The 15,634-nt window shown below is 67.4% G+C and overlaps 1 protein-coding gene across 5 annotated transcripts; it reads right to left on the bottom strand.

Annotated features, from left to right (window-relative positions):
* Nucleotides 1–3,992: 3,992 nt before the first annotated feature.
* Nucleotides 3,993–15,192, bottom strand: PARP10 (poly(ADP-ribose) polymerase family member 10). 5 transcript variants are annotated; one of them, XM_071418204.1, is made up of 11 exons: nucleotides 14,447–15,180; nucleotides 13,812–13,972; nucleotides 12,274–12,507; nucleotides 10,821–11,039; nucleotides 8,895–9,451; nucleotides 8,230–8,442; nucleotides 7,998–8,133; nucleotides 6,916–7,866; nucleotides 6,711–6,847; nucleotides 6,465–6,642; nucleotides 3,993–4,578 (listed from the first exon to the last, which is right to left on the bottom strand). In XM_071418204.1, the coding sequence occupies exons 2-11, from the start codon at nucleotides 13,969–13,971 to the stop codon at nucleotides 4,271–4,273; spliced, it is 3,093 nt and encodes a 1,030-aa protein (XP_071274305.1). In that variant the 5' UTR covers nucleotide 13,972; nucleotides 14,447–15,180; the 3' UTR covers nucleotides 3,993–4,270. The 5 variants fall into 5 exon arrangements, with proteins under 5 accessions (XP_071274305.1, XP_071274306.1, XP_071274307.1 ...); XM_071418205.1 differs by having other exon boundaries at nucleotides 6,711–6,844; nucleotides 14,447–15,176; XM_071418206.1 differs by lacking the exon at nucleotides 10,821–11,039 and having other exon boundaries at nucleotides 14,447–15,182.
* Nucleotides 15,193–15,634: the final 442 nt, after the last annotated feature.

Genomic DNA, 15,634 nt, shown 5'->3' with positions numbered 1-15,634 from the left:
CAGCGCGGTGCCAAGCCTGAGTCACCGGCTCCATCGCCCACGTCCCCCGAGCAGCCCCTCCACCCCAGGCCTGGCGCCGCCTCCCCGCACTGAAGGGGGGGTCACAGGGACCCCCCTGCCCCCAGACTCGGGCCTCAGCACCCAAACGCCCCTCGCAGCCCCAGCAGGGCCCCCCCGCGCCACCCTCCACGCCGCAGCCCCTCCTCCACCCCCCAGCCCTGAGGCAGCCCCGCGGCATCCTCCGATCCCCCCTCACCCCCGCCGCTCCCGGCTCCACGGGGGAGCGGGCGAGGGGGGTCCCACGCGCGGGGACTCACCGAGCGCCACGATCTCCGCCAAGCCGCGCCGGGGGGGCATGACCGGGGGGCGAAACGGCGCCGGCACCGGGAGGGCTCCGGAGGGGATGCGGCACCGGCGGGGAGCACCGGCACCGGTACCGCGGGGGCTCCGGGGGAAAATGGCCCCGGCGGCTCCGCCCGCACCGGCACCGGCACCGGCTCCGGCTTCTCGGCAGGGGCGGGGCGGGGGGCGGGCAGCGGGGGGCGCCTCATCTCAGCGCCCCACCCTCCACAGCCGCGCACCCCGCGGGGGAGGCACCCCCGGAGCCCCGAGCGGGAAGGATTAACACCGACCAGTGCTCCCAGTACAGGCAGAACCAGGGACTAACCCCGGCCAGTGCTCCCAGTACAGCCAGAACCAGGGACCACCCCTGACCAGTGCTCCCAGTACAGCCAGAACCAGGGGCCACCCCTGACCAGTGCTCCCAGTACAGCCAGCGCGGCACGGGTTAACTGTGACCAGCGCTCTCAGTACAGCCAGCGCGGCACGGGTTAACTGTGACCAGCGCACCCAGTACACTCCGTACGGAGCAGGTTAACCCTCCCCTGCACACCCAATCCGCAGAGGATTAACTCTCCCCAGTACATCCAGTATGGAGAGGGTTAAGCCTGACCAGTGCTCCCAGTACACCGGGCCGGCAGGGGTTAACTGACCAGTACACCCAGTATACCCAGTCCGGAGAGGGTGGCTGTGACCAGCGCACCGAATGCGAACAGGGTTAACCCTCGCCACTGCAACCAGTGTGGAGAGGGCGAACCCCGCCCAGCGCTCCCAGCGAGGCCGGTCCCGCCCCGCGCTCCCGCAGGGAAGTCCCGCAGCCGCTCGGCACCGCCCGCCCGGGCTGGGCGATCAATTGTGGGCCCAGCACCGGCCCAGCACCGGCCCAGCACCGGCACAGCACCGGCACAGCACCGGCACACCGCTGGCCCATCAGCGGCGCGTCTGACGGCGCCCGGCTGCCGCATTCAGAGCCCGGGGGAGCGCGGCCGCGGAGGGCTGAGATGGGAGCCCTGGCACGGCCCTGGCACGGCCCTGGCACGGTGCTCACACCCTGCCGGCCACCAGCCTCTCTTCTGGCCGGAGAACAGAGCACGGCTCCAGCCACCAGCGCCGCAGCAGAATGTCTGGTCTGGCGGCTGGGCAGGCTGGGGAGCCGCGGATCCCCTGCGGGGAGATGGGATTAGGGACGGGGATCAGCGCCGGGAACCAGTGCTGGGAGCCGGGGATCCGGCTGGGGAGATGGGACTGGGGACTGGGGTCAGCGCCGGAACCAGTGCTGGGAACCGGTGCCTTGATCCAGAGCTGGGCTGGAACCAGAGCTGCTGCCAGGTCCCGGAGCTGGTGCCGAGAGCTGGAGCTGGTACCAGGAACGGAAGCTGGTACCAGGATCTGGAAACCAGTGGGAACCAGAGCTGGTGCCAGGAACCGGAGCCGGTACCGGGAAAGGGAGCTGGTACCAGGAGCAGGAGCTGGTACCAGGATCTGGAAACCAGTGGGAACCAGAGCTGGTGCCAGGAACCGGAGCCGGTACCGGGAAAGGGAGCTGGTACCAGGAGCAGGAGCTGGTACCAGGATCTGGAAACCAGTGGGAACCAGAGCTGGTGCCAAGAACCGGAGCCGGTACCGGGCAAGGGAGCTGGAGCGGAGAACAGGCGCGTGTGCAGCCCCCCAGTGCGTGAGCACACCTGGGTGTGGTGGACACGGGTGGACACGGGTGGACACGGGTGTGTCCAACCCGGTGGCTGCAGGCACGCCCCGGCGCAAGCACGGAAGTGTGCACAGAGAACACACCTGTGCACACACACACACACGCACTGGGGCGGTCTCGGGGGCTTCCAAGACCCCCCGTGCCCCCCACCACATCCAGTTGCTGGCGTGGCGCAGCCCCCCGACCCCAGCCCCATCGGGGCCATCGCGTGCCGAAGTGACCCCGGCAACCCCAGCACCACCGCACCCACCCCGCGGGGCTCAGAGACCACCGAGCCCCCGGAGCGGGGAGGCGTGAGGACCCCCGGGACCCGACACCCGCACGGTGCAAGGTGGCACCCGCAGCGCCGAGGTCGGGACCCTCTCCGGGTCGCTCTGTCCCCTCCGCGGTACCTGCCCTGAGGGGGACAAGGCTCAGACCCCCACCCGCTGTCGCTGCGGCCGTACCGGGGCTGCCGCTCTCTCCGTCCGCCCGGATCCGGTGCTGGCGCAGCCGCTCCTCCCGCGGTCATGTGCCGGTGCCGGCACGGGCTCAGGGAGCGAATCCCCCGGCCAGAGCCGGACAAAGGGCCCTTTTCAGCCGCGCTGGGCCCCGCGGGCCCCTCGGCGTCAGGGGACAAAGGTCCGGCACGCTTGGCACCGGCAGCGCCGGGCACTCCCCGCCCGGGGCACCCGCGGGGCGCGGGGCACCGGACTCCGCAGAGGGGGGTGGGCGTGCGGCCAGGACCCCTCCTGCACCCCCGACCCTCCGGGCTCTCACCTCCATCCGCCGGCGCTCCGCGGGGAGCGGGGCTGGCGCCACGTGCGCGGGGCTGGCACGGCTGGCACGGTGCCCGCCGGGATCCCAGCGCTGGCACACGTCAGCGGGGCTGGCACACGCCGGCGCGGTGCCACCGCACCCTGCCCGGGAGCCGCCCGCGCCCGCGGGGCCGGGGCCGCTGGTGCCACCCTTGTGCCCACTCCCCTGTGCCGCTGGTGTCACACTCGTGCCCACCCCGTGTGGGGTCCCCAAAGGGGCGCGGGGGTCACCGAGACCCCCAGCCCTGTGTTCAACCACCTGGGGCATCTAAGTGGGCAACATGGGCATGGAGGGGACGCTGGGCACACCCGCCTCACCCTGCCACTGCCTGCTGGAGGGTCTCACCCTGCCAGCACTGCCCACGGTGGGGGCTGTGCCCACACCCACAGGGTGGGCACCCGGGGGCCCCCCAGCACAGCTCGGGGTGCAGGGGGACAGAGGAACAGGCAGGGAGCAGGGAAGAGGTAGGCAGGGAGCAGGATACAGGTAGGGAGGAGGCAGGGAGCAGGTGGGGAGCAGGAAGGGTGCAGGGAACAGGCAGAGGTGCAGGTGGGGAGCAGGCAGGGAGCAGGTAGGAAAGAGGTGGGGAGCAGGGAGGAAGCAGGGAGCAGGGAGGAAGCAGGCAGGGAGCAGGCAGGGAGCAGGATACAGGTAGGGAGGAAGCAGGGAGCAGGTGGGGAGCAGGAGGCAGGTAGGTGCAGGCAGGGAGCAGGTGAGGAGCAGGAAGGGTGCAAGAAGCAGGCAGAAGTGCAGGAGTGGCCAGGTCCAGCCCTGGGGTGGCCCAGAGCCACCACCCAGCACAGCCACCTCACTGGGGGACACAGTACCCACACAGAGCCAGGCTCCGGCCTGACCCCAATCCCAGTGCTCTCAGTTGGGTCTGGGTCCCCATCCACCCCAATCCCAGTGCTCCCAGTTGGGTCTGGGACCCCATCCACCCCAATCCCAGTGCTCCCAGTTGGGTCTGGGACACCACCCACCCTAATTCCAGTGCTCCCAGTTGGGTCTGGGACCCCACCCACCCCAATCCCAGTGCTCCCAGCTGGGACTGAGACATTCCCCCTATTCCAATGCTCCCAGCTGGGACTGGAACTTCCGCTCCCCTCTCCCAGTCCCCCCTCAATCCCAGCCATGCAAAAGGCTCCAATTTATTTAAAATTCCAAATTTTATTTGCAGTTTTATTCCAAATTTCACTGGTGTCACACGGGTGACCCAAAGTCCTCCTGCCCACCTCCTGCCCTGGCACGAGGGTGCCCAGGAGCATCCCCAAGTGAGGATCCCCCAACTCTGAGCTCCTGGGCAGGGCAGGAGCACCCCTGCACACCTCGAGCCCCTGGACACCGTAACCCCCGCTTTGGCACCAGTGCCAGGGGACGCCGAGAGGATAAAAAGGGGTCCTTGGGGCAGAGCCCCTGCCGGGGGGCTCAGAGGGGGCCCCCGTGGCGGCTGCGGCAGGTGATGAGGTACTGCGGGTAGGCCTGGGTGTCGTTGAAGATGACGAAGATGTCGGGCTGCCGCGGGTCATCCACCACGCTGTGGAAGCGCCGGGGCGCCACGGAGCCCTCGCGCAGAGGGGGTGCCTGCAGCCCCGGCTGCCCGGCCGTGAACTCCCCGGTCAGCACCTTGGCCACGAAGATGAACTTGGTGCCGTTGGCGCTGGGCGGCGAGTAGCGGTCCCGCGCCGAGATGGCCGCGCGCGCCGCGAAGTAAACGCCGCAGCCGTAGAGCGTGGCTGAGGGGACGGGCATCAGCCGGGGCACGGGGGTGTGCCAGCGGCACCGGGAGCACATCGGCACCCGGGGCCACACCGGCACCCAATTCCAGACCGAGGGCACCGTGCCCTCCTTGGCACCCCATTCCAGACCGAGGGCACCGTGCCCTCCTTGGGACCCCATTCCCATGCACCCGTGATCACCCTGTTCCTGAACAAATGGTACCGTGCCCATCTCACCCACCACCTATTCCACACCAAGGGTACCATATCCACCTTTACCACTCTATTCCACACTGATGGCACCGTGCCCACCTTGGCACCCCATTCCCATCCTCCCGTGATCACCCTGTTCCTGTGCAAATGGCACTGTGCCCACCTCACCACCCCATTCCACACTGAGGGCACCGTGCCCACCTTGGAAAACCCTTCCCATCCTCCCATGATCACCCTGTTCCTGTGCAAATGTGCCCACCTCACCATCCCATTCCTACACCAATGGCACTGTGCCTACCTTGGAATCTCATTCCCATTCACCCATGGTCACCCTATTCCTGAGCAAATAGCACTGTGCCCATCTCATCACTCTGTTCCTGCACCGAGGGCACTGTGCCCTCCTTGGCACCCCATTCTCATGCCCTCTTGATCACTCTATTCCTGTGCAAATGTGACCACCTCACCATCCCATTCCTACACCAACAGCCTCCTAGGCATGCACCCATGATCATCCTATTCCTGTGCACCAATGGCCCCCCCATCCCATGCACCCCTGTTCCTGTGCAATTGGCACCATGCCCACCTCACCACCCCGTTCCCACATCGAGGGCACTGGCCCAGCTTGGCACCCCATTCCCATGCACCCATGATCACCCTATTACTGAGCAACAGCCCCCATGCCCACCTCACCACCCTATTCCACACCACTGGCACCGTGCCCACCTTGGCACCCCATTCCCATCCACCCATGATTGCTCTGTTCCTGTGCAAACAGCACCATGCCCACCTCACCACCCCATTCCACACCAAGGGCACTGTGCCCTCCTTGGCACCCCATTCCCACCCACCCATGATCACCCTATTCCTGTATAAATGGCACTGTGCCCACCTCACCACCCCGTTCCCACACTGAGGGCACTGTGCCCTCCTTGGCACCCCATTCCCATGCCAATGGCACCCAGTGCCCTGTTCCCATGTTGTCAGCACCATGCCCAGAAGGATACCCTGTTCCCATGCCAATGACACCATGCCCCCCCTGATGCCCTGTCCCCATGCCAATGACACCATGCCCCCCCTTGGTGCCCTGTTCCCATGCTGATGGCACCGTGCCCCCCCTTGATGCCCTGTTCCCATGCCAATGACACCATGCCCCCCCCTTGGTGCCCTGTTCCCATGCTGATGGCACCGTGCCCCCCCTTGGTGCCCTGTTCCCATGCTGATGGCACCATGCCCCCCTTGGTGCCCTGTCCCCATGCTGATGGCACCGTGCCCCCCCTGGTGCCCTGTCCCCATGCTGATGGCACCGTGCCCCCCCTTGGTGCCCTGTTCCCATGCCAATGACACCATGCCCCCCCCGGTGCCCTGTTCCCATGCCAATGACACCATGCCCCCCCCGGTGCCCTGTTCCCATGCCGATGACACTGTGCCTCCCCTTGGTGCCCTATTCCCATGCCAATGACACCATGCCCCCCTTGGTGCCCTGTTCCCATGCCAATGACACTATGCCCCCCCCGGTGCCCTGTTCCCATGCCGATGACACTGTGCCCCCCCTTGGTGCCCTGTTCCCATGCTGATGGCACCGTGCCCCCCCTTGGTGCCCTGTCCCCATGCTGATGGCACCGTGCCCCCCCTTGGTGCCCCGTTCCCACACCAAGGGCACCCCTGGTTGCCCCCACGTGCCCAGCGCTCACCGTTCTTCCCACAGAAGCTGCGGTTGAAGCCGTGCAGGCAGATCTCGCAGCTGGAGGCCTTGGTGGTGCCGTGGAAGAGGACGCGCTCCACGGTGGTGCCGGCGGCGCAGGCGCGCTTCACGCTGCCCTTCTTCAGCTGGTACTGCTTGTACAGCACTGGATGGATCAGCTTCTGCACCTGCTGGGCCCCGCCGTGTCACTGCTGTGCCACAGGGACACCCGGGGGTCCCCCGTGCCCAGCCCCACCTGCACGACGCTGATCTGGCTGTGCAGCTCCTCCAGAGTGCTGCAGAAGTGGCGCACCGTGTCAGCGAACTCCTCCGAGTCCTCGGCCAGCGCCATCAGCCGCACCTCCTCCTCCAGCCCAGCCACCTCTGGCCCTGCTGGACAAAGCCCCGGTGAGCGTGGGCACAGCGAGGGGCACGGCTGGCCCCACGGCACCCACACGCACCGAGCAGGAAGAAGGTGCTGTCCAGCGGGGGCTGGCTGCGGCAGACGGGCACGGCGCGGGCACTGCCGATGTCGAACTCCTCCATGCGCTCCAAATCCACGGTGAAGGGTCGCCCATCCAGCACCAGATCCAGCCGGCGCTCCTGGCGCGACCAGGCCTGCTCCAGCAATGCTGCTGCCTCGGGGGCGTAGAGGACAGCGGTGCCAGAGGGGTCCCAGCGCACCCAGTGCGCGGTGGCAGTGGTGGCAGCGGTGGCAGCGGAGCGGGTCATGGCACTGCCCTGGCACTGCCCTGGCAATGGCAGGCGGTGGAGCAGCGAGGTGAGCTCTCGGGCGGCTGGGGCCATGTAGTCGGCGAAGCCACGCAGCGTGGCGGTGTCCCCGCGCAGGCTGAGCTGCACGGCGTGCCGGCACCGCAGCAGGGCCAGCGCGCAGTGGCCGGCGGCCGGCAGCGTCCGCAGCCGCTCGCTCGCCACGTCCTGCGCCCGCTGCTGCTCCGCCAGCGCCCGCTCCAGCTCCCGCGCCGCCGCTGAGGCGTCCCGCTCGGAGGAGCAGAACACCATCACCCGCGCCGTGTCTGCCGCCTGCAGCACCTCCTCCAGCGAGGCCTCCAGCGCGGCCAGCAGCCTGGCATCCTCCTGGGCCTGCTCCTGCTCCTGCTCCCGGCTGTAGGAGCACAGGGACAGAGCCGTGGCGCGCGCCAGCTCCTCCTGCTCGTGCCTCGCGTGGTCCATGGAGTACTGGATGGCCAGAGCCATCTGCACCTCCTCCTCCTCCTCCTCCACGCCGGTGTCCAACAGCAGCTCCTTGGCACCGTCCCCACCGGCCGCACAGATGAACGCGGCGTTGGGGTCCCGCTCATCACCAGGGACGGTGTCAGGCCACGGGTCGGGGCTGCCACGGCTGTCGGTGTCACTCGGGCGCAGCGCTGCCAGCACCTCCTGGATCTCCTCTGTGGGAGCAGCAGGGTGTCAGCCGTGAGGCCCCCTCGCCATGTCCTGGGGGAGGACCAGCACCCGTGGCCCCCTCATCCCACCGCAGCACCTGCAGAGCGGGCACCAAAGTGGCACCCTAGCCCCTCACCTGCGCTGGAATGGAAGCCGTGGCCGCCACCATCACCATCGCCATCAGCAGCGGCATTGTGGCCCTCAGGCAGGTCCTGGTGCCAGGAGTGTGGCCGAGGCTCCCTGCTTGGGGGCAGCAGCTCCTCCAGCTCCAGCTGTGGGGATCAAGGGTGGCATCACCAACGCTGCACAGCAGGGACCAGCACAACGGCACCCGCTTGCCAGACCCTTCCCTCCCCACGAGGCTGCACCTGGGGATCTGGAGGGCTCCAGGGTTCACCGTCCAGCTGGATGACGCACTGGAAGCGGCTCTCCAGCTGCTGCAGGAGGCTCTGCCCAGCCACGTCCCACAGGAAGCGGGCAACGCCGGGGAAGCGCAGGGCTGCGGGGTGCGAGGCCACAGAGTCCAGCAGGCTCTGCAGGAAATCCGCCACGGCCTGGCACCGGCCTGGCTCCCCGCTCACCTGTCAGTGGATGGGCAAAGGGTCAGCACCTGGGCACCAGCGCCTGCCCAGCTCCCCACTCACCCGCAGGCAGCGTAGGCAGCACCACGGGGCTGGCAGCCCCTGGCAACAGGGTGTGCGATGAGCACGGGGAGGTGAGAGAGCAGCAGAGACCCCTGCTCACACGCCTGCCTGTACCTGCCCACACTGGCCTGTACCTGCCCACACCTGCCTACACCTGCTCACACCTGCCCACACCTGCCCGCACCTGCCTGCACCTGCCCACACCGGTCTGTACCTGCTTGCACCTGCGCACACCTGCCTGCACCTGCCTGCACTGCTGCCTATACCTGCCCACATCTGTCTGCACCTGCCTGCACCTGCCCACACCCCTGCACTCGACGATCTTTAAGGTCTCTTCCAACCTAGTCATTCTATGAATTCTGTCACTTCTACCCCTGCCTGCAGCTCACCCGGAAGCCAGAGATGTCCCCCCCCTCCAGTGGCAGCAGGGACACTTCGGGGACGCTGCTGAGCATGTCCTGGTAGTGCTGCTGCAGGTAGCGCACGGCTCCCGGCTCCGCTGGCACCAGCACCTCGTCCTGCACTGACACCGCTGGCACCGGCTCTGGCACCACCACCGACAGGGGCCTGGGGGGCTGGGCCTGGCTGGGCACAGCCCTGAACCCCTCTGTGTCCTTGTCCCTGCTGGGGAAGGTGTTTGGGGGCTGCCCCGGCCCTGGGTGTGATGCTGGTGCTGCCGGTGCTGGCGCTGTGTCCGGTGTGGGGTTTGTCTGTGCCACGGTGGGGTCTGAGGATGGCACTGAGTCCGGTGGGCAATCTGTGTCCAGCAAGGGCTCCCTGACCAGCAGGGGCTCCACGTCAGGAGGAGAGGCCCTGTCCGGAGCGGGGACAGCATCCAGGGGCACGTCCGTGTTCTCCTCCAGCAGCTCCAGGAAGGGAAAGTGGGGAGCGAGCTCCAGCACCGTGTCCTGAAGCCGGTGTGGCCTCTGCAGCACCCGCTCTGCGTCTGTGGGGACAAAGGGACGGGCAGCTGGTGGCACAGAGCAGCTCCCTGTGCTCCCATGATCACCCTGTTCCTGTGCAAATGGCACCGTGCCCAGCTTGGCACCCCCTTCCCATCCACCCATGATCACCCTGATCCTGTGCAAATAGCACTGTGCCCACCCTGGCACCCCATCCCACACCAAGGGCGCCGTGCCCACCTTGGCACCCCACTCCACACCAAGGGCACCGTGCCCACCTTGGCACCCCATTCCCATCCACCCATGATCACCTTGATCCTGTGCAAATGGCACCGTGCCCACCTTTACAACCCCATTCCACACTGAGGGCACTGTGCCCTCCTTGGCACCCCCTTCCCATCCACTCATGATCACCCTGTTCCTGTGCAAATGGCACCGTGCCCACCTTGGCACCCCATTCCACACTGAGGGCACCGTGCCCACCTCACCACCCCTTTCCCATCCACCCATGATCACCCTGTGCAAATAGCACTGTGCCCACCTCACCACCCCATTCCTGCATGACAGGCACTGTGCCCACCTTGGCACCCCATTCCCATGCACCCATGATCACCCTGTTCCTGTGCACATGGCACCGTGCCAACCTCACCACCCCATTCCACACTGAGGGCACTGTGTGCACCTTGGCACCTCACTCCCATTCACCCATGATCACCCTGTTCCTGTGCAAATGGCACTGTGCCCAGTTTGATCACCCATGCCCCCATGATCAGCCTATTCCTGAGCAAATAGCACCATGCCCACCTTAACAACCTCATTCCACACCACGGGCACCTTGGCACCCCCTTCCCTATTGATCACCCTATTCCTGAGCAAATGGCACTGTCCCCACCTCACCACCCCATTCCACACTGAGGGCACCGTGCCCACCTCACCACCCCTTTCCCATGCACCCATGATCACCCTGTACAAATGCCAGCGTGCTCACATCACTACCCCATTCCTGCATGAAGGGCACTGTGCCCACCTTGGCACCCCATTCCTGTGCCCCCATGATCACCCTGTTCCTGTGCAAACAGCACCATGCCCACCTTGGCACCCCATTCCACGCCCAGGGCACCGTGCCCACCTTGGCACCCCATTCCACACCCAGGGCACCGTGCCCACCTTGGCACCCCATTCCCATGCCCACATGATCACGCTGTTCCTGAGCAAATGGCACTGTGCCCACCTTGGCACCCCTTTCCCATGCCCACATGATCACCCTGTTCCTGTGCAAATGGCACCGTGCCCACCTCACCACCCCATTCCACACTGAGGGCACTGTGCCCTCCTTGGCACCCCCTTCCCATGCCCCCACAATCACCCCATTCCTGTATAAATGGCCCTGGCACCCTGGCACCATGCCCTCACCTGCCGGCTCCTGGAAGGTGACGATGGCCCCGCGTCCCCCTGGCAGCAGCCGCACGTCGCTGACGCGGCCGCCGCCGCTGCGCCGGTTCTCAAAGTAGAGCTCGAGCAGGTCCCGGCCCAGCACCGGCCCCGCTGCCCTCACCAGCACCGCGGGGCTCCGTGGCACCCGCAGCAGCGCCAGCCCCTGCCGCCGTGCCCGCTGCTCCGCCGACGCCAGCTCTGCGGCACGGGCAGCGCTGGCACCGCATGCCATGGCCGTGCCGCTGTGCCTCCGTGGCCACGTCATGGCCCCCGCCATGGCACTGTCACCGCCCCCACCATGGCACTGTCACTGCCCCTGCCATGGCCCCACCACTGCCTCCACCATGGCCCTGCCACCACCCCTGCCATGGCCCTGCCACTGCCCCCACCATGGCCGTGCCACTGTGCCTCCATGGCCGCGTCACGGCCCCCACCATGGCACTGTCACCGCCCCTGCCATGACCCCACCACTGCCCCCGCCATGGCACTGTCACCGCCCCTGCCATGGCACTGTCACCGCCCCCACCACGGCCCTGCCACTGCAGCCCCATGGCTGTGTCACTGCCCCCACCATGGCCATGCCACCGCCCCCACCATGGCACTGTCACCGCCCCCGCCATGGCCCCACCACTGCCCCCACCATGGCCCTGCCACCGCCCCCACCATGGCCATGCCACCACGTCCCCATGGCCCTGCCACTGCCCCCACCATGGCCCTGCCACTGCGTTCCCATGGCACTGTCACCACCCCCACCATGGCCCCACCACTGCCTCCACCATGGCACTGTCACCACCCCCACCATGGCTGTCCCACCGCCCCTACCATGGCCCCACCACTGCCCCCACCATGGCCGTGCCATTGCCCCTATTGCGCTGTCATACCCGGGGCTGGGCACCTGGCAGAACCCATGCCCCAAAATGCCACCCTGGTGTCCCACCCAGACCATCAGCCCCCCACCAACACTCCCACCCCTGGTGCCAGGGCACCCAGCAGAACCCGTGCCCCAAAATGCCACCCCGGTGTTCCCTCTAGAATCCCCAGCCCATCAGCCCCCGAAATACTCCCACCCCTGGCACCACTGTCCCCCCACCCACCCCTCAGCAGCCTGACCCTGTCACCCCAGCCCCCGTATCCCCACCTCATTGCCCCTGGCAGCTCCACCCCATCTCCTCTGCCCTCCATACCACCACCCCCAACATCCCCATCCCACCCTGGTGTCCCCCCCAGACCCCCCAGCCCATCAGCCCCTGCCCCCCCAGTACTCCCACCACTGGCACCATTGCCCCCCACCCACCCCTCAGCAGCCACCCCAGCCCCTGTATCCCCACACAATTGCCCCCTGGCAGCTCCATCCCATCTCCTCTGCCCTCCACACCCCCACCCCTGACACCCCCCTCCCACCCTGGTGTCCCCCCAATGTCCCCAGTCCCACCTGGGGGGCTCAGGGGGTCCTGCAGCCGCAGCAGGCTCCAGCCGGGCACCGAGCGCTGGCACAGGGTGACAGTGCCAGGGGACACCCCCAGCAGGGTCCCCAGGTGCTCAGAGGGGGTCCCGGGCTCCAGACCCCGCAGCAGCAGGTGGCAGGGGTCCCAGGGGGGGGCCGGGCGCACCCCCAGCTCCGCCCCCCCGAGCCTGTGGCTGCCGTGGGCCAACACGTTCTGTGCATCTGGGGAGGGAAGCCCGGGTCACCGGGGGCTCAGCCAGCACCCCCTCACCCCCCGGGGCACAGCACTGCCCACCAGTGCTCCCAGTGGGGCTGGGAACCCCCACACCCCATCCCAGTGGGGCTGGGATCCCTCATATCCTATCCCAGTGGGGCTGGGAACCCCCACACTCCATCCCAGTGGGGCTGGGAACCCCCACACCCCATCCCAGTGGGGCTGGGAACCCCCACATCTTATCCCAGTGGGGCTGGGAACCCTCATATCCTATCCCAGTGAGGTTGGGAACCCCCACACCCCATCCCAGTGGGGCTGGGAACCCCCACATCTTATCCCAGTGGGGCTGGGATCCCTCATATCCTATCCCAGTGGGGCTGGGAACCCCCACACCCCATCCCAGTGGGGCTGGGAACCCCCACATCTTATCCCAGTGGGGCTGGGATCCCTCATATCCTATCCCAGTGGGGCTGGGATCCCTCATATCCTATCCCAGTGGGGCTGGGAACCCCACACTCCATCCCAGTGGGGCTGGGATCCCACATATCCTATCCCAGTGAGGCTGGGAACCCCCACACTCCATCCCAGTAGGGCTGGGAACTCTATCCCAGTGCTTCTAGTGGGAATGGGAACCTCCACATCTTATCCCAGTGAGGCTGGGAACTCTGTCCCAGTGCTCCCAGTGGGACTGGGAGCTCCAAACACAATCCCAGTGCTCCCAGTGGAACTGGGATCCCCCACACCCTATTGCAGTGCTCCCAGTGGGACTGGGAGCTCCGAACACAATCCCAGTGCTCCCAGTAGGAAATGGGCCCCTCACACCCTATCCCAGTGCTCCCAGTGGTGCTGCCAGCTCCAAACACAATCCCAGCATACCCAGTGGGACTGGGATCCCCCCCAACCCTATCCCAGTGCTCCTAGTAGGACTGGGATCTCCTACACCCTATCCCAGTGCTCCCAGTGGGACTGGGAGCTCTAATCCCAATCCCAGTGGTCCCAGTGGGACTGACACCCCCCAATCCCATCCCAGTGATCCCAATGGGACTGAGACCCTCAAATCCCATCCCAGTGCTTCCAGCTGGAACCGAGACCCCCAAATCCCATCCCAGTGCTTCCAGCTGGAACCGAGACCCCCAAATCCCACCCCAGTGCTTCCAGCTGGAACCGAGACCCCCAAATCCCACCCCAGTGCTCCCAGCTGGAACCGAGACCCCCAAATCGCACCCCGGTGCTCCCAGTGGGACTGAGACCCCCAAATCGCACCCCGGTGCTCCCAGCTGGAACCGGGGCACGCCCCCCTGCCCACGCTTACCCTGGGGGTCCTCGAAGGTGAGGAAGAGGAGGGGCCCGAGGCGCTGGCAGCTCTGCACGGGCCCCCCGCCCGAGCGCCGCCGGCTCTCGAAGTACAGCACCAGCAGCTCCTCGGGGGCGTCGGGGGGGACCCCCCGCACCTCCAGCACCCCCCCGGCCATCCTGGGGCACACACACGTTCGGGGCTGGGTTCCGTTACACCCCCTGCCCCCCAATCCGCCGGGACCCCCCGTGACCCCAAACCCCCTCCTCAACCCCCTGTCCGTGCTCCCCCCGCACCCCCGTACCGAGGGCCCCCCCGGGCCCGGGTCCGCAGGGCGGAACCCACCTTTAGCCACAAGCAGGGACCCCCCCCCCACCTCAGGGCCGGACCCCCCGATCGCCCCGGACCCCCCAGCCCCGTGGGGGGTCTCACTCCCCTGCAGACCCCCCACCCCAGGGCCGGACCCCCCGATCGCCCCCGATCGCCCCGGACCTCCCCAGCCCCGTGGGGACCCCACAACCCCCAGCAGAACCCCCCCACCCCGCACCGGACCGGGACCCCCCGATCGCCCCCCGGATCCCCCCAGCCCCGTGGGGGTCCCCACACCCCTGGCAGGGCCCCCCCGCCCCGCGGGGCAGGGCCCCCCCACGCACCGGACGCTGCGAGGCTCCGCCCCGGCCAAGAACCGAAACCGAAACGGGACCAAAACGGGAAGGGGAAGGGCGGGGGGCGGGACCGGGGTGGGGACACGGGACGGCTCCCACGCGAGACACGGGGACGCGGGGCCGGCCCGCAGAGGGGGCCCAGGGACCGCGGGACCGGCCACACGCGGGACGCGGGAGCAGCAGCACGGGTGACAGGGGGACAAGTGACTGTCCCTTGTGCGTGACCGGCCCCACGAGTGACCAGGGACACGGAACTGACCCCAGATGTGGCGAGGGGACACGGAAAAAGCGCCTCGGGTGACAGGGGTACTCGAGAATGACTGGCCCCACGAGTGACCAGGGACACGGAAGTGACCCCAGATGTGATGAGGGAACACGGGAGAATCCCCACAGATGACAGGGGTACACGGGTCCGTCCCCGAGAATGACACGGGGACACGGGTCCAGCCACGCAGGCGACAGAGGGACAACTGATTGTCCCTCGTGTGTGGTGAGGGACCCGTGACGAGCCCCACGAGTGACCAGGGGACACGGGACTGACCCCAGATGTGACAAGGGGACACGGAATAAGCCCCACAGAGGTACAGGATAATGACATAGGCGCACGGGGCATCCCCAGGGGTGACAGGGGGACCCGTGGCTGTCCCTCGTGCGTGACCGAGGGATCCGTGACCAGCCCCACGAGCGACCAGGGGGACACAGAACTGACCCCAGCCGCAAGAAAGGGGCACAGAATAAGCCCCACAGGCCGTACACGAGAATGACGTAGGCACACAGGCCATCCCCAGGGGTGACAGGGGGACACGTGGCTGTCCCTTATGCGTCACCGCGGGCGCGTGACCGTCCCCACGAGCAACCAGGGGACATGGGACTGATCTCAGAAGCGATAAGGGGACATGGAAAAAGCCCCACAGGGGGTACACAAGAATGACATAGGCACACAGGCCATCCCCAGGGTGACAGAGGGACACGTGGCCGTCCCTTGCGAGTCACCAGGGGACTCCTGACTAGCCCCACGAGTGACCAGGGGACATGGGACTGACCCCAGAGGCGATAGGGGACACGGAAAAAGCCCCACAAGTTACACGAGAATGACGTAGACACACGGGCCATCCCCAGGGGTGACAGGGGGTCACGTGGCCGTCCCCTGCGCGTCACCGCGGACGCGTGACCGTC

This window comes from Agelaius tricolor, unplaced genomic scaffold, assembly GCF_023055355.1.
Source record: "Agelaius tricolor isolate 1412-34295 unplaced genomic scaffold, bAgeTri1.0.p SCAF_78, whole genome shotgun sequence".
Classification (NCBI taxonomy): domain Eukaryota; kingdom Metazoa; phylum Chordata; class Aves; order Passeriformes; family Icteridae; genus Agelaius; species Agelaius tricolor.
This window is presented reverse-complemented; position numbering and strand designations above follow the sequence as displayed.

Coding starts and splice junctions, on each gene's coding strand:
- PARP10 (XM_071418204.1), bottom strand. CDS start 13,971: ATGGCCGGGGGGGTGCTGGAGGTGCGGGGGGTCCCCCCCGACGCCCCC. Junction 12,508..13,811: donor CACCTTCGAGGACCCCCAGG/GTAAGCGTGGGC, acceptor TTCCCTCCCCAG/ATGCACAGAACGTGTTGGCC. Junction 4,579..6,464: donor CAGCTTCTGTGGGAAGAACG/GTGAGCGCTGGG, acceptor CCGTCCCCTCAG/CCACGCTCTACGGCTGCGGC.